At 39.0% G+C, this 18,078-nt stretch overlaps 1 protein-coding gene across 4 annotated transcripts; it reads left to right on the forward strand.

Moving 5' to 3' along the window:
- Positions 1–1,164: 1,164 nt before the first annotated feature.
- Positions 1,165–17,957, forward strand: nr3c1 (nuclear receptor subfamily 3, group C, member 1 (glucocorticoid receptor)). Of its 4 annotated transcripts, XR_008632919.1 has the most exons (10): positions 1,197–1,477; positions 2,058–3,169; positions 10,754–10,914; positions 11,016–11,132; positions 11,219–11,500; positions 11,813–11,957; positions 13,639–13,769; positions 14,226–14,383; positions 14,771–15,366; positions 15,448–17,957. XR_008632919.1 is itself a non-coding variant. In XM_055158988.1 (9 exons), the coding sequence occupies exons 2-9, from the start codon at positions 2,058–2,060 to the stop codon at positions 14,921–14,923; spliced, it is 2,259 nt and encodes a 752-aa protein (XP_055014963.1). In that variant the 5' UTR covers positions 1,165–1,280; the 3' UTR covers positions 14,924–17,957. The 4 variants fall into 4 exon arrangements, 3 of the variants coding, with proteins under 3 accessions (XP_055014963.1, XP_020783971.1, XP_055014964.1); XM_055158988.1 differs by having other exon boundaries at positions 1,165–1,280; positions 14,771–17,957; XM_020928312.2 differs by having other exon boundaries at positions 14,771–17,957.
- Positions 17,958–18,078: the final 121 nt, after the last annotated feature.

Genomic DNA, 18,078 nt, shown 5'->3' on the forward strand with positions numbered 1-18,078 from the left:
TCCTAAACCCATAGATGTTATAGGAATGTGGTCACGAAAGTGGTCATCTCTCTCATCTCTCTCTCTCTCTACATGTATATGTGTGTGTGTGTTTGTGTGTGTGTGTGTGCGTGCGTGTGTGTGTATGTGTGTGTGTGTATGTGTGTGTGTGTGTTTGTGTGTGTGTTTGTGTGTGTGTGTGTGTGTGTGTGTGTGTGTGTGTGTGTGTGTGTGCGTGCGTGCGTGCGTGTGTGTGTATGTTTGTGTGTGTGTATGTGTGTGTGTGCATTAGGTGAATTTTCACATATGTGGGTCAACAAGCTTAATAAATGACATTATGGGCATGGATTCCTGTCTGGGATGGCTGCTCTTATGCCCTGCTGCCAGGACATCTCTCCCATATAAAAGCCTGCTGTTTATACCTCACTCATCCTCCCATTAAAGCCCATTTCCAGCCTCTCGTCTTCATTTTATTTCCTGTTTGTGCTCCACTCCCTGGACACATTCTATATTTTTGAAGGGGTTAGATTTCATGCAACTTCAGCATGAATAATGTAACACTATGTGAGTCTCAGCTGAATATAGGCTATATGATAGTAGATGATCAAGATGTTCATTAGCATAAAGTTACATTGATACACATTTAACACACATTTAATTTAACCTATAAAATTCATCACTATTTAAACTCCAAATCTCATTTTTTGACAATAGGGCCCTCAACTGTGAAATTATATGGTATAAATAGAAAATTGAAATTAATTTGAGCTTATGCTTAAACTACTTAATTTTATCTCAAAGAACACAGTCTATTTTTATAGTTTATTTCACTGTGAGGAAATGTGGTGTGAGAAATGTGTTTACTTACAATTAATTACTACCTAAATTAGAGTAAACTAAGGAGGCTCAGGTCAGCGCTTGCAAAAGCTATCAAGCAACTATATAAAAGTCCTTAATATAATATATAATAACATAATTAGTTTATGATAACGTTGAGTAAAAAACAATTTATATCAATTAATCTTATAGACTTACTTTATTTTACAGGGTTCATAGGCCGAAACGAAAGCAGTAAAAGAAAATTTAAAAATCAGTTTCAATAATGAAACGCACTATAAAACAATATGCATTGACAGCAGATGTCCAGCAGGTGGCGGTGCTCCATGTAAACAGTGGGGCTGTGAGCTGTGAGCTGATTCTCCATTTTGTATGTTTTCTTGGAGGTTAGCGCCTACTTTCCTAATGGCAAGCTGCGCCTCTCCGTAGCTTGGCCAGTTTAACACACTTTGTCACCTCAAAAGGTAGGTCAAACTAGAAGATTGGATAAATAATGTTTAGCGTAGCGTGCTATCGTTGTATTTTTTAGCCATGTAGCTGTGACAGCGCGCTTCAGGCCACATTTAACAAATACTGAGTGTATGTTTTGGACTACACTTTCTACCAAAACAATGTTGACAGACGTCCTGTGCAGACATATCAACAACCAGTCATTTGAAGGGTAAGTATACATTTTCTTGTTAACTGTATGTGTGTTACGTAAATGTGAATAAAATATATGAAAAAATATATATAAATACTACGGCAAATTCTGGCTAACAATCCTAGAGCACTGTCACGGACACTGGATCGAAATGTAGGCACGTATGCACTGTGCTAACTCTTAGCCACAAGGCTACATGCCATGCCAGCACTTAGCAACATGCTACTGTTAGCATTCACTACACTCGTCAACTCTCAATGTGATCGCTACAGAAATTACTTTCTTTCGGGGTTTGTTACTTTTAAATATGCCTAATGTAAATGCGCATTTGTCAGTTCCGTTTTGTTAATGGATTGTAAATAATGGGCGTAAAACTGGCTTTTACTGTCTTTAGCAACATTAGCTCAAGGGCGCGCAGGAGAAGCTTGCAAACTTTGCACAAACACATGCAATGATTGTTCATTATTTACTGTTCGTGTTCTACTAACACAAATGACATGCTAATGTTAGCTTATCGTACTTACATCTGTACTACCCACTTATTAAAGCTTTAATTACGGCAGTGGTTTATTTATTTCACTTTCATTTTACTTTCCAGATGGACAAAGGAGGAGTAAAGAAGTTGGTCTACAGAAGAGATGACCATTTGAGTAAACTGGTCTACACAGAGAGCTCCGAGGAGAGAGGCCTGTTGAGAGTGGTTCCTCCCAGTGCCATGTCCATCGCCTCTGCCACCTCTATAGTACTTCCTCCAAGCCCCTTAATGCAGCCAGGACAGGTCCCAAACGGCTTCAACAACAGCCCCCTTTCAGAAAGCCTTTCCTCTTCTTCAGTCATTGCTTCAGTAGGCTCAGGTGACCAAGAGCCCAGAGGCCTAACCAAAGATCAGAAAAATCTGTTAGGATCCAGAGTCCAGGACAGTGCCCAGTCCTCCATGGATTCCCTCATAGGAGGGTCAGATCCAAACTTTTTCCCCCTGAAAACGGACTTCTCTATGGATAAAGGAGAACCAGATCCCATTGACCTTGACCATGATTTTGACCATATCAGCAAAGATATGGATGTGAACCAGAAGTTGTTCTGTGATAACACTCTGGATCTCCTTCAGGACTTTGAGCTCACTGGGTCCCCGTCAGATTTTTATGTTGGTGATGATGCTTTCCTCTCAACTTTGGGGGAAGACTCTTTGCTTGGAGATGTCAGCTCTGACAGAGACACTAAGCCGACCCTTGTTGAGAGCAGCAATAACTGTGGCACAGTTACTCTTAATGGCAGTAACATCACTAGTCCCAGTCAGACGAGTGCTAGCACATCCACACCTTCCCCTCTAACACCTTCATCCAGTTTGTCTATTTCAGTGAAGAAAGAGAAAGACTGTGGGCTCATTCAGCTGAGCACCCCTGGGGTGATAAAGCAGGAGAAGACATCTTTAGGCCAGAATTATTGCCAAATTAGTGGCACATCTTCCACCAATCTGCCCAGGTCTAACCCTATTTCCATCTGTGGTGTGAGCACGTCAGGAGGACAGAGCTTTCATTTTGGAGTGAGCAATGAAACGCAGCAGCAAAAAGATCAAAAGCCTGTGACTACACTGTACCTCCCAGTGACAACAGTCAGCGGTTCTTGGAACAGGGTCCAGGGAAATGGCGACACTTCGGGCATCCACAGAGGAAATGAGAGTTTCTCCAGCGCTTCTCTGACTTTTACCAGGTATGAAACAGTCAGTACTGCGCACTGCAACAAGGCACACTCCATTTACATGATACATCACTGTATTCAATCCAGTACATTTCTGACATGTTTAGATTCTTGGTATGGGACTGTAAGTGAAACAGACACATTTTGCACAGATGTCTAGTATCTTTCTTTCATTATAACATGTAATCTTGCATCATTTATTAGATAAAAATAAGTGGTCATGTACATGTGTTTTTTGGTCACATACTTGTTTCTCTTGTGACCAAACAACAGTTTTAAATCTTACTTTTGGTAAAGATGAGCCATTACACAATTGCACAAACAAAACAATGGCTATTTGACTGAATTAAATGCATCTCTTTAACAACTTCATTGTTTTTAAACATATTGCTCAATTAAATATTCCATAAATATTCCATTAAATATTCCTTAAAAATTTTGGCATGAACTCAATGGAAAGGATTCTCCTGTGAGCAAAAAGGAAATGCTGGCTTGCTACCTCGGTTTCTTGATCCTGTGATACTGTAGAATTGTAATTTTATACATTTTTTTCTTCTGTAAGCTCCTATTCAGTTGAACATAGCTGGTCCACTATTTACACTTTGCCGACTCTTACAAAGTGTCTTTTGTTAGGTTATTACTCTGTAGCCTTGTAGACTTGTAAGGGTTGAGCTATAATGTTGGCTGTGAGGCCCAGCTCACAGCCAACATTGTGAGTAGCTAAGGAACTAGTCACATGATCATAGGCGTTGTGTACAAGTTTTTTTTTTTGCCCGTGCATTCATGCATTCATCTGTGTAAACTCATTGGACAGGTCGTGATTAGCTTCAGGTGCAGTTTTAAAATGGCACGCAATCTTTGGAAGTGGCCACATCGGCAGGACCTGGACTTGCTTAAGCTTATTTTTGTTTTGTTTTGTCAATAACATTACTACTCCTCACCTCTGTTTACTTAATGGAGTGACCTTGATATTCAATATTAGCCCATTGAAATCTTTAAAATTTGGGTGTGTTGTGGATTGGTCTGCTGCTTCTTAGAGGGAGTTACTTTTCCTGTTTCTACCTCATGTGACAGGTTAGCATCACCCACTCCTCGGGCTTGTCACGCCACAACTGCCCTCTAGAACACAGAGCTGTGACCTGCTGTAGCCCTCAACTCCTCTGCTCTTAGATGGGCCTGCAGGGACTTACACCACAAGCTCATAAGCACCGTTTTAATCCCTAGGCCGTCTGCATTATTTTACAGTTTGGTTTTACCTGCAAACTGATTAGAAGAAAACCTATACCCAGGAAGAATCAATTCTCAAACTAATAATTGGATATAAGTTTGATATGATGATTTGATTATTTGTTTTTCGTAAATAGTGATCATGTGATACAAATGTATGTATTATTCAGTGATGATAATTGCATTATATAAAAAAAAAAAATCGTTGATTGCATGTTCTCTATAAGGGACTAATACTATTATCAAAAAGCATTTTTTGATTATTATTTATTTATTTGAACAGAAATTGCACTTAATTGTAAGAGTTAGGCCACTTTCATGTGGTGTAGGATACGTTCTAAATAAATATAAATACTCTCTAAGCGTAACCAAAGTCATATAAACGCAGCCAGGTCGAGTGAATGAGCACCACCCTCACAGAAATATTCAATCTGAACTGCCTGATATGCACATGGAAGTGAAATTAGACCATGTAAATACATGGGTTGAAAGATTTTTGCAAAATATCTAATTGATTCTGTTCAGAAAGTTGTTGCCCAGCAGCAATCTCTTAATTAAAGCACAAGCAGTTAGAGTAATAAACATATCATGACTTTAAAAAGCTTAAGCCTAAATATCCTAGAGGGTCAGAGTACAGTATCGGTGCCATAAAGTGGTTGGGAATATGGCAGTATTTTCTGCAGTCATATATCACACTTCACATGATGTTAACATGACAGACAGCAGCCTTAGTAAGGCACTGGCTGATTTCTGGATGATTTTATTTTGGCATAATAACCTGATTAGCATTCTCGCGTAGAGAAAAGAATAAAGAGAAATATTTCCTCTGTTGAATTGGAGCACGCCTAGTCAAACTCTGTTATGTAACATTTGTTTTTAGCCTGGCATTTCCTTCTTCGTCTGTGACGGCCTGAACAGAAGCACAGAGTCCTGTTTATAGGCCACTTGTAATAGCACAGACTCTGTGCAACTGCTGTGGGATGTTTTTCTTTCTTATAAATGGTAATACTATTTATCAGTGAAAATAATAATTTTTATGAATGAATTGTACCAATATTATTGTGTCTGTAATGTCCTGTATTTATAGATTTGACTTTAAAGAAAGTTTCTTCCTGTTTTTCATTCAGAAATGTGTAAGACTGACAGTAACCACTTGTGCGAAACGGCTTCTGTGAAGCTAACTATACCAGCGCCTGGACGAGTCTATCACCAGATTTGTCACCACAGAGTAAAGCGTGTGGGGAATATTGAGCTGACTTGGGAAACTGTGACTCATGGCTGAATCTAGAGCAGGACACTGTTCAAACACAAACAGAAACAAACCCCTTGTCCAGTTGGGAGTTTTTTTTACATTTTAGATTTGAATTTACAACAACATTTTTGTCTTGGGAAGTCAGGGCAGTTCTTGTTTAGTCACATATTGGTGAACAGAAGTATGTAGATAGCTGAACCACAGGGACAGCCAAAATAATTGTGATCGGGGTAATTGTGAGCCAGTGCTAGTGAGGGTGCTAGTGAGGCTGTGTCTTTGCATCAGAATAATTTTAGTGGAGAAGGTGGCTCTGACTTTGCTTTTGGTCATAGTCATCTCTTCTCTTGCTCTGTCCTCTATTTTTGCCTCCTCCAGCCGCAGCCAGGGCCCTTCCTGTCAGCAGTAGCTTTCAGTAGCTGTAAATCACTAGTATTTGAGTGTGAGTTTATGTGCGTGTGGGTCAGGGCTCTGTATTATTCATGCGTGTGTGTTGTGCATGTGGGCGTGACATGAGCGCTGTAGCGGGCAGGCGGACCGCAGCACCGACTCTCCTGACCTACTTTCTCTCTCTCGCCTCTCTCTCTGCAGCTGGCGCCGAGTGAACGCCAAATCAAATGCCTGCCATTCCAAGCACTTTGACATTATTACAGCATTCCAATGGAGCTGCACTTTTGCCTTTTTTATTTAATTCTGTAGCAGCTTTTAAAAGTCTCTTATTGGGGTTAAGAGGATGTTGCCAAGGCTGCATTTTGTTTGCCGATCCTCATCTAAGTTTAGTGTACAGCTGTCGAGTCAGCACAGTGGACTTCGGGAGCTGGTCCCTCCCACATTCCAGAGGTGTCCAGCTGCACACAGTAGCAGCCGCAGCGTTCACAGCTTCAAGCCACACCCACCTCTGCTGAAGTCACACCCACCTCTGCTCACTGTCACACCAAAACTCAGTCAGCCTTAAGGCCTGGCTTTGTCTTCACCGGTCAAAGACAACATACAACTTCAGGCTACAAAGATGAAACATGTTTGACAATTAAACAAAAGTAGTACTCCTGGCCACACTTTCAGCAAAATAACATTTGTAATTACAAAAGTACATAAACTATCACCTGCAACTGATGTCACCATTTCAAATGAAGCTTTATTTAGGCTACACTATGTGCTAAGCAAATATTTAAGTTCACAAGAGTTTACAGCAAATGTGACCAGGGTTTTGTGGTTGGCATAATTTAACCTTAGTCTTTAGTTTAATTCAAAATAAAAAAAATCTTGAAGCCCCAGGTAGAAGTATTTCTTGAAGTTGACTAATTATTGATACAACAGTCACAATTAGGGCTGTGAGTGTAGTCATAAAACTCGAACAGTGATCTCATTCTTGTGACTATAAGCTAAAATGTCCATACCGTGATTTACTAATTTTTTCTTGAATACAGCTCTATGTTCTGCCTCAGCAGTGCTCTGAGTGATTGGCAGGTGCATTTAACCAAATGGAATGCAGTGAAAAATTTTAGCAGATGCAGATTAGTTTACATTTTCAAGGCAATATAAAGAGACTGACAGCGCATGAATTGTGATAAAATTTAAATTGTGATCTTGCTCCAGGAAAATTGTAATATACATTTTTTGGCACATTGTCCACGCCTACTCACAGTGAAGATGTACCTTTTTACTTCTCTATTGATATGAGCTGTGACTAGGCTTGTCGTCATAACAAATTTTGAAGTATGATATATCGCAGAAGTAAATATAGACCATAAACAACAATATTGAAATGAATTTATGCCAGTGAAACAATAGCTCAGGAGCAGCTTTATACCACAAAAACTATTCTAATTAATTCTACAATATTGCAAAAAAAAAAAAAAATCTTAAGCTGCAATAAATAGTTTAATAGATTTTATTTAGTACTTAATTTGCATCTGTAATGAGTCATAGAAGTTATGAATCAATGATCAGTCTTATTATGGCTCAAAAAATAACAAAAAAATAAATAAATAAAATCCCTGTAGTGCAAAGAAAATGTATATATGATAAATACTGAGCTCTCTCAAGTGAGAAACGGCCCCAAGCAGGGCCACTTTCCACTTTTTCCCTTTTTAATGCAAATACTGAAGAGCCTGGATTTGATTATACATGCAGAATCTTTTTTCTTCATTTTTAAAAACTTCAGGGAGAAACCACGGCATCCTGCTCCACCTCTTCTTTCCCATATTGAGGACATATTTTGATTTAATACCACTCTGTTACAGTTAAAAATTTCCTTTGTGGACAGATTTTTGCATATTATGTTTTGTAGTGAATGGTCAGAGTGTAACAGCTTTCAGTCAAGGTGTTGTTGTTGACGTCTGAGGGAAACAGACAGATTTCCAGTGGAGCTCGTGACATAGGTGGTTAAATCCTAGAGATTATGGATAGTTAAGCAGGACACTGGACCACTGGCATTATGCTAAGTGCATTAGATGACCTGCCTCATTGAAACCAGGCCAATTGATTACTCCTTCAGATGATGGCAGTAAACTTTATTGCAGCCTGTTTTGTGTTGAATTGAGGCCTACATGAGGGAAGCAGACTTCTGATTTCTGACCGATAATAATCTCTTGAGAATGCAAGCACTTCCTGGAGATGTCACTTTAACAGATGCTTTTAAAAAGAGGAAATATGGCCTCCCTTTATTGTTGTAAGGTTGTGATTGCTGTAAACTGAGTTGTGCTGATGTTACATGCAAACCATAAGGGCACACTATGAAACTTTTCTGGAAAACTTGTCTCCATGATATTGCTTTGCTTCAGACACTCCACCATATGACAGAAAATGTATCTGTAATCATACTTGGGTCTGATCTGTGAAGAGTCAATCCTACTCACATTAATAATGTGTGTTTTTATAATATTTACTTTGCCTTTAAACTTATTTAATAATAATGTGATATGCAGCAGCCAAAAACAAATCAGGGAGAGAAGCAGCTGGCGTACCCTCCACCAGAAAAGTTACATACTGCACCTTAAATTTGACATTGAAGAGAGTTTAGTTTGTTGTTGCATGCACAGCCCACCGTAATTGGATTTGAACCAGTCGTTGTAAAGCTGACGCACTGACACATTCTCTACAGGGCAGTGGAGCACACACTGACTCCCCCTAGTACCCCCACCCCCCACCTCATCCTCCTCACCCCACCTCAGACGAGAGACTTATTAGCAGTGCGTAAAGGGGGGAAACCTCATCAGTCCTAGGAGACATATGGCATGGCGTTTATATCATAAATGGCAGTACAGCTCTTTATGAAAGGTATATGCAGTATATGACCCTACATTGTCAAGAGAAAATAACTGGGAAAAAGCAGCTGATGTGGGGGTGAAGTCAAAGGTTGTGAATGTAATTATAAATTAGAATTTTTTTTTTTTTGCAATATAAAAAGTTCATTATTTTGAATTACAATTTAAATATATTTTGTGTCGAACCCTGAGGAGTAGAGAAGTGGAGGAAACACACCTTATTAAGGACTATTAAGAAATCAACCTATTAAAATTAGGAATGTCATTTTGGTTATTATATTTGTGGCACAATAAAAAAATAATTCACGATTATTGACACCAAACAACAGTATTATACTACAACTCTTGTCATCTGATATAGGACAATTCCTCAAGTATGTGACCAGCTTTATGGAAGATTAAGAGCCTTTTTAGGTTTACAAGTACAGATTGGATTCACTATGGATTCACTTACTATTATTGTTTTGTTTTTACAAAATTTTGAAAAAGTACTATTCAGTGGTTCCCATACATTTTGTCCAGATTATGGTGGCACAGATACTTTCTATATTAATAATTTTCTTTCATCCAATTTGTGGAGTTTGAATGTCACTTATTGGCTGTAATTCATATTTAAGCAGCTTTTTTGAACAGTGTAGATTTTTGATGTTAATAACGACACAAGGAGCATCAAAGACAGATTTTTTTTTTATATGGGGGAGAATTTTAGACATTCTATACTATTGTGTACTGTGTCATTCATTACCTCCTTTTTACTAAATATTTATAGCATTAATGACTGTGGATCACAGTGATTCTGTTGCGGTAAACTGGTTACACATCCATAAAGTTATATATGTTTCCTGTTCATGGGTCACTGCTTTGGCCACTCCTCAACATGAGTGATGTGTGGAATAACGAACAGTGAGATGACTCCGGTAATCCGTCAGCACAAAAGTGGAAAATGTAGACTTATTGACCACAGTGTGCTCTGAAAGCTCTCAGCTCCTCTGCCGTGGCGAGACGGTGTGCTAAGAGCCTCTGTCTGCTCTGCTCGTTTAGCCTAAATGCTGCTAGACCTCAGACTTTTATGTTATGCTTAGGTTTGCTCCTTCTGCTATGCCCACATGTTTTCCTGCTCTACAATAAAAGGTGAACTGTGATCAAATGTGCATGTTGGTGATAAATTTTCTTTGTTGTAAAATTGGGTGAATACTTCCAGAAGTTGCATAGGCTTAGCTTCTGTCCTTTGTGGGTGGTGTTACGATGAGCCACTTCTTTAAGAAGGGGGTGTGTACTGCTGTCGCATGGATGCAGCAAAGTCCAGCGACCCCTTGTGGTGGCTTTTAGGAAACACATCACATGTTTGCCTAGCAGCTGACTTCAGGAAATATTTGCAGTTTCATCAAATGTTATTTTCCAACACATCTTGCTTTAGGATGTGACCTGTGGCTCACAAAGTATTTAAAGGCTGACTGTGAACAATGGAGCGCAGTCTTCTTTTTTCCCCAATAAACCCAGGATAGAGAGGAAAAGACGTATGCACTGAGTTAGACAATAAAATCAATCATCTTTTAAGAAACAAACATAGTGTAAACTGTTTTTTTTTTTTACTGAAGAAGTCCGTTAACTAGTGTTGATACTTAGCAGTTGCTTTAATAAAATTGATGTTCCTGTACTTTGATTGTGATATTAAATGCACAGAAAAACATATTCTATTATAACCATATTCTATTATAAACAATTTTTTTAACTATTGACTCAAAAGATGATTTTTTTGTATTTTGTTATGCAGTAAATTACTTAAACCTTCTTTTACAGCATGAACAAATGTACATTTACTTAGTAAATTTTTTTCTTCTGTCCTCTCTCTAGTTCTTCCACTCGTAAGGAGAGCAGCAGCGCTCCGACCTCGGCACAAGGCAAAAACAATGCTCATAAAGTCTGCCTGGTGTGTTCTGATGAAGCATCAGGCTGTCACTATGGCGTTCTCACCTGCGGCAGCTGCAAGGTCTTTTTTAAGAGGGCGGTTGAAGGTACACTGCCACCTGAAGCTCACCAGATGGGATAAACCATGCCTGTGTTAAAATGAGTCTGTCATACACAATGTGGTCAGTAACATTTCTTTGTGCTACAGGGCAACATAATTACCTATGTGCTGGCAGAAATGACTGCATCATTGACAAAATCAGGAGGAAGAACTGCCCCGCTTGCCGTTTTCGCAAGTGTCTTATGGCTGGCATGAACCTGGAAGGTCTGTAGCATAATAATGGTCACACAATTAATGCTAATTTTTCTTCCATTCATTAACTAATAATAATGTATGCATGCCTTTTGTAGCTCGTAAAATCAAGAAGAACCGTTTAAAAGGTGTGCAGCAGAGCAACGTGTCCGAAGCGATTCAGCCTTCTCCACCTGTTGAGCCCCGCCCCCTTGTGCCCAAATGTATGCCCCAGCTTGTGCCCACCATGCTGTCCCTGTTGAAAGCTATCGAGCCTGAGACCATATACGCGGGCTATGACAGCACACTGCCTGACACGTCCACTCGCCTAATGACCACATTGAACAGACTGGGGGGCAGACAGGTCATCTCAGCTGTCAAGTGGGCCAAGTCCCTGCCAGGTTTGTGCTGGGCTCTCTCTGGGTGTGAAGAAAACAATGTGGTGCATTTTATTATTGGGATTTATTAAAAACAATTACGTTATAAGGATAAGATTACTATAATTACCATTACAAATCTTCCTATAGATTTGTGTATAAATGTGTCAATCATTATAGTTTGTGAAAAATTCTGTATGTATGTGTGTATGTAAAGTTATGTATCTTTAATAGTTGATATTTAATTGGTTATTAAGGAGGCTTTTTGAGGTGGACAAAAGTGGCGGTTGTCTGCATTAATATTGTGTTCAAAAGTCATTTGTTTTCTTTCTTCAGGATTCAGGAACTTGCATCTTGATGATCAAATGACCCTACTGCAGTGCTCCTGGCTCTTTCTCATGTCCTTTGGTTTGGGATGGAGGTCCTATCAGCAGTGTAATGGCGACATGCTCTGCTTTGCTCCAGATCTTGTCATTAATGAGTAAGTATTTTATTGACTAACCCTTTATTAGACCTGTCACGATAAATACTATATTGACTTATTGTTCATTAATAATTGTTAATAATAATTTTAGGGAGTCACTATTTAATAACACAATAACATTTGAGCTGTAGAGGGTCAAATACCTCATTCATTCACTGATTATAGACGCAAACTCAGTATTTAATTTGGTTATTTATTTATTGCAGTTGGTGTTTTTAACCATATGGTACATTTAGAATTGTTATTTGGGGATAATTCTGCTTTAGAGTTATTGTGTCAATGGCATAAATTTGTTTTAATATTATTGTTTATCCCCTATATTTACATGAGCAATATATCACACTTGTTATTGTGGCAGGCCTGCCCTTTATTAATGATATTTGTATTTTGCAATCATATTTTTTGGGAGAACTTTGAGCACCTGTCATCATCTCATCTGTGTTTGTTTATATTCACACTCTGCTAATGCTATGTGAAGCATGTCTGTCAAAAGTTGCACCTGTCTGTCAGTTGTCACCACAAATTAGCATTTCAGCTTCTCTCGATGCATTATTATTCTGCATGTAAACTACACTCTAGGAGGAGAGCGTCTGCCATGGGAAGTGTGCCATCATTATAACCTGGAAAATGCAAAACAAGATCAATAGGGTTAATAAAATAGGTCTCACAGTGGGTAATTTTAGTGTTGCAATAGTAAAGTACAATTACTTGCTGCAGTACAATCATTCAAAAATATGCAAGAAAAACAAGGATTCTAAATAAATCTTTTACACTAAATGTTAAACTAGAATATCAAAGATGCTAAATAGAGTAGGGAAATAAGAAAGAAAATATAAAAATACTAGAGTAGGTAGAGTAAAAAAAAGTGCAGTAAGTGACTGGCTGTTTATGTACAGTACAGTTTGTAGTAACCAACATGTGCTTGTTAAACTGTAATTGTGAAATTAAAAAAATTGCTTTGAAATAGGGCTGTCGCGATTTAGGGAATTTTTCCTGCGGTGCGGTATAGCAGCTCAACAGCCACCCTCCGTCCCCTAGAGTTATAATATTTCCAGCGGCACTGAAAACTCTCTTCGATGATGCGCTTGTTGCGCAGATGCACATGTATCTTGGTTGTCGTGCAGATATAGCGTGTGTAGCGTGGCAGTAGTAACATTTGGCATTGGAACAAGTGCCGCTGCATCTCTCCAGCTCTCACTGTGGCAGCTCGGGTGAGAGTCCTGCACCAGCTCATGTACCTACGGACTTGAGAGAGAGAGAGCCTCTAGCATGAGCATGCGGAGTAGGTGTCCGCAAAGCGCGATTGGGCGAAGGCCGATCCACCCTAACTTCGTGCGCTGCGGAGCTCTGCGCCGGTCCTTTCGCCTGCGGTCACCAGACGGTCTACGTGGGCGCACCTTAGTCCTGGGTTAGTCCTGGGTTAGTCCTGGGTTAGTCCTGGGTTAGTCCTGGGTTATCAGGGGCATGGGTGGTAATGGGTGGAATGTTAACAGGTCCGGGTGGGAGCAGGTCTTTAAAAATGGACCCATGCAGGACTCTGGATCGGGTCACGTTGATCACGTGCAATGATCGCGGTGGATGTTGGGCCTCTTAGTACCGCGGTGATTCATTTTTACCGTTATTGTGATAGCCCTACTTGGAAATACTTCTGTTTCATGTACTCTCACTTTGGTTTCAGGGACAGAATGAAGCTGCCATTCATGACTGACCAGTTTGAACAGATGCTGAAGATTTCCAGCGAGTTTGTTCGTCTGCAGGTCTCTCATGATGAGTACTTGTGCATGAAGGTCCTGCTGCTGCTCAGCACAGGTAAAGACCTCTGGAGAAACATGTTCACGATTTCAAATGTGTTTTAGTATCTTTATTACATGTTGAAACTGGTATCTTTTCTGAACAAAAACAAGAAAAAAAAGGCACATAAATAGGACAGAGTTGGACATTTTTTCCTGAATAGTTTTGAAATAGCCACTACATCAGGCCTAGTGCAAAACCACATTTTGTGTTGAAAATTGCATTCCATTATATAAAAAGTGGCATTGGTATCTGTTTTTAAATGTTATTCTTTGCATTGAAAAGGAGTTTAACTTTTTTCATAGTGAGCATAGTCTGTATTTGCAAAGCTGGTAAACACATCTCTAGGTTATTTTTCTGTCTGATTTTTCTGTATCAGTCCAGATATCCTATTTGTCAGTTGCACATAAAGCGTCACTCAAACTCTATCTAAAAATGGCTCAGATTAAAGTCTGATTGCATCTGTTTTTGCAGTGCCAAAGGACGGCCTAAAGAGCCAGGCTGTGTTTGATGAGCTTCGGATGTCCTACATTAAGGAGCTGGGGAAAGCAATAGTAAAAAGAGAGGAAAACTCCAGTCAGAACTGGCAACGCTTCTATCAGCTCACCAAGCTTCTGGATTCCATGCATGAGGTATAAAATAATATTCCAGGTACTTAATGCAGCATCTGAAAAAAACTGTTCTTTACATCATTTAAATACAGTAAACTGTGTTGAGAAATCTGTGTAGAAATCTGGAGGTCAGTCATTTTAAGTCACTTAAGTCATGTAAGTCACTCTCATTACCACTTAGTGCATATTACAGTATTACCATGCCAGTTACATTGCTTAAATAGCTAGTTTTTCCCATGGTTCATTCCCACTGTTGCCAGTAGATGGCATGCTAGTGCAAAATCCAATCAAATACTCAAAACTATGTTTAAAGGCTCAAAACAATACAGATAATGTATGTGCTCTTTAAGTTAAAAATGTGTTGTATGATTGCCATTTGAACATTAATGAAAACATGTGTTTCTTCAGATGGTTGGTGGACTCCTCAATTTCTGCTTCTACACATTTGTGAACAAGTCCTTGAGTGTGGAGTTCCCAGAGATGTTGGCTGAGATCATCAGCAACCAGTTACCAAAATTCAAAGCTGGGAGTGTGAAAGCGCTCCTGTTCCACCAGAGATGACTGAGTCCTGCCCAAACACAATGCCTTAAACATCCCTCACCACCCACCCCACCCTAGGACAACACGAGCACTAAAGACCCCCCACCAGTCAGTTTGGTTTCCCCTGGCATTAACGCATCGGTCTGGAGGGGAGCAGAAGAGGTACAAAAGTTTGTGGAGAGCCACAAGAGAGCACACAGCTTTTGGCTTTGGTCTAGCATATGGTGCGCACCACATAGGAACCATTTTGTATAATCAGAGAAATAGGCTAACATCCATGTTGTCTCAGGTTTCTTACCTTCAAACAGATCTTAAATAGATAACTACTATCTATAGAGAAGTTCTGGTGGTGTTTTCTACATTTTCATATAATATAAATATTTACATTTATTTCAGGTCATTGTTACCACAAACGGTAGCGGAGCTTAATTAAAAACATGCTCTCTTAATTAGGCTTTTGGACTGTAAGTTTCTCATTAGTTTTTAGACGTTGAAATGTTGTTTTTAGTCGTAAACAAAATGTCTTTTTTTTTTTTTTTTTTCAGTCAATTAAAAATCATGAACATTTTTGATACATGCGACCCACATGTGCTGATTTCAAGGATGATTTCTCCCATAAGCAAAACTCTTCCAAGTTTACACATTGTAAAAAAAGGGAAAATGATGTGCCTTTTTTCTTCAAATATCATCCTGTCCATTTCTTCCTGCTTGTCCAAGGCATGCTTCTCCACTTCTGCCCTCAGCATATAGTGATTGTACTTCATATTAACATGCAGTCGCAATGTTTCTTTTTCAGTAGCTGTGTTTGTCTTTAGAAGTGGCAGCTCAGTCCTCCTCTGGAGAGATGATCTGCATTTTTGAGTGTGAATACTGAAAGCTGGTTTTCCTCAAATGCAATCTCCCGCACGCTAAATTTTTGAGTGCGATGTGAGCACTTTGTATCCTCCGAAAGGCTTTAAAAGACTGCTTCCTTGTATTAGTCTTTAAATTTTTCTTAACTTTTTATTAAGAAATAGCCCACTATATTTTAGCTCCTCTGCTGCCCTGATAGTTTGAGTGGAATGTGACAAGATACCTGCGTCAACCAATCAGAAAACCAGGAGGAATTTCACGTTGTTTGCATAAATAATGTTAGCATTATTGTTATTTAGGTTTTTTTTTTTTTTTTTTACATTTCTCCTACCATGCAAAGCACTGTCCCTGCTTTGTTTATGTTGTAAACCTAAAGTTGTCATTCTGCCATTCTGTGACAGAAAAGGCATGTTGTAAATGGCTTATTATGGGACCTATGCATTTTTGTTTTGGTACATTTGATATTGAAGCGTGCATTAAACACACCATAGATTAATTGCAGAGAAGTCTTGCCCAGTTGGCCATAGCGTGATCCCTTTTTACCACATACAGCAAGCTGTAGCCACCTTGACCGGTCTGCCACATGTCCTCTGTGTCGAGTATATTTGCACATGTGTCCCAATGTTAAGCACTCAGCATTCAACCCCACCAATAGTGAACGTCATCCAGTGCCAAATCCTTGTTTCATCTTCTCAGTGATGCTGGAAGTTAGTCAGTATTTGTGAGTAGAACCTGATTGTGAAGTGGTAACAATGGCCCAGTTTATCCAATCCTTAAATCTCTGAAATCAGCTATGGGAGTACTCGGATGTGGTGTTGTGTGATCACAAAGGAACTGTCTAGCTGTTGTTTTGTCAGTGAGGATTTAAAATGTGTTGCAATATTTTCACCCCGATAACACCAGCACTTAAATTATTGGCCTTCGAAAAGAAATGACATGTTTGTGTTTAAGCACAAAAAGACAAATGAACTGTGAATTAATGAACTTCTGCAGATCAAATATGGCACTTGTTCAAATTACACAAAAATCTGTCATAGTGAGTGGCTACAAAGTATAAACTGGTGCTTCTAATTGTCAAAATTATTGTAGAGCTGAAATGTAGCTTTGGGAAATGTTTAACACACAGTAACCATGTAATTTTAATTTCATTCATGCTAAAGGTTTTAAACATGTTTCATATACAACAACTGTCTGTATGTCCGTCACTTGTTCTGTATGAACCAAGACATCGAGTTCGGATTCCTCAGTGTCTGTCTCTGGTTTGTCTTTTTATTGTCTTTAATGGACTGTTAATAGATCTGATTCTTTTCTTATACCCTGCCCAACATAGTTTGAGGCACTTGTCTTTATTTCTGGTACAAATCCATAATCTCTGTCGACTGCCTACGCGTCACACGTGGGTTACTTTCACATTCAGTGTATCCAAAATCTCTGCTGCTGCTTTTCTGTTTACAGGTAAATATTTGAACTCACACACTTGCCTCCTTTCATACAAATATTACCCTCAGTCTGTATGGCATTGAGGACTACTATATATGCAATAGAAATAACAGTGTATCACCTTAACATAACAAACTATGGCTGCTTCCTGTTTCAGTTTCACAATATATAAGCTATTTGAGATTCACCATAAACCCTTATCTCTGCAGGTCAGATTTTCAGGAAAACAGACTCAGAACCCAGACTGCACAAAAACCCATTTGTTTTAAGTTCAACAGGTGACCAAAGCAAAGACAACTAACCCACTGTCCGTGTAAGCTATTCTACACTCGTATACAACTGTACAGATCATTTGTGTTATTACTTTTATATTCTAAAGTGACAGCTTTGGTCAATTTCTGTAATACTGTGAATAGGGTAGAAGTCAGTCTTTTTCACTCTAAAAACTGTTTGTGAAAGTAATCAACCAGCTTGAATCTAAAAAATTGCACTACCCAAATATTGTTTGAAAATCTATTTTGTATAAAACATATGCAGACATTACCTTTTGGAAAATTATCAAGGGCCGATCATGTTTCACTGGTTTATGCTTTCTCTAAAGCTTTGTTTAGCTTAAAGATTTGAATATGTACATATAATCCATTGTAAAGAATATGTGGTGTACTTGTCTCCTGATAATAGTTTTTCTATACCCTGTGTACTATTTCTCCCATAGTGTGAGCCCTGTTCCTCTTTTCCTCCACTGATTAAAGGTCGAACTGTTGCTTTTGGCCTGTTTTTTATTCCTGCTTGTTAAGTATGTTTTGCCATAAACCTATTGGCATTAGCATGTTGTAGCTGATGGGACAGCAGCTCTCAGATCTAATTTATCAAGAGACAAAATT

The sequence above is a fragment of the Boleophthalmus pectinirostris genome, unplaced genomic scaffold, assembly GCF_026225935.1.
Source record: "Boleophthalmus pectinirostris isolate CB_2022bp ecotype Guang Dong unplaced genomic scaffold, ASM2622593v1 HiC_scaffold_23, whole genome shotgun sequence".
In the NCBI taxonomy this organism is placed as follows: domain Eukaryota; kingdom Metazoa; phylum Chordata; class Actinopteri; order Gobiiformes; family Gobiidae; genus Boleophthalmus; species Boleophthalmus pectinirostris.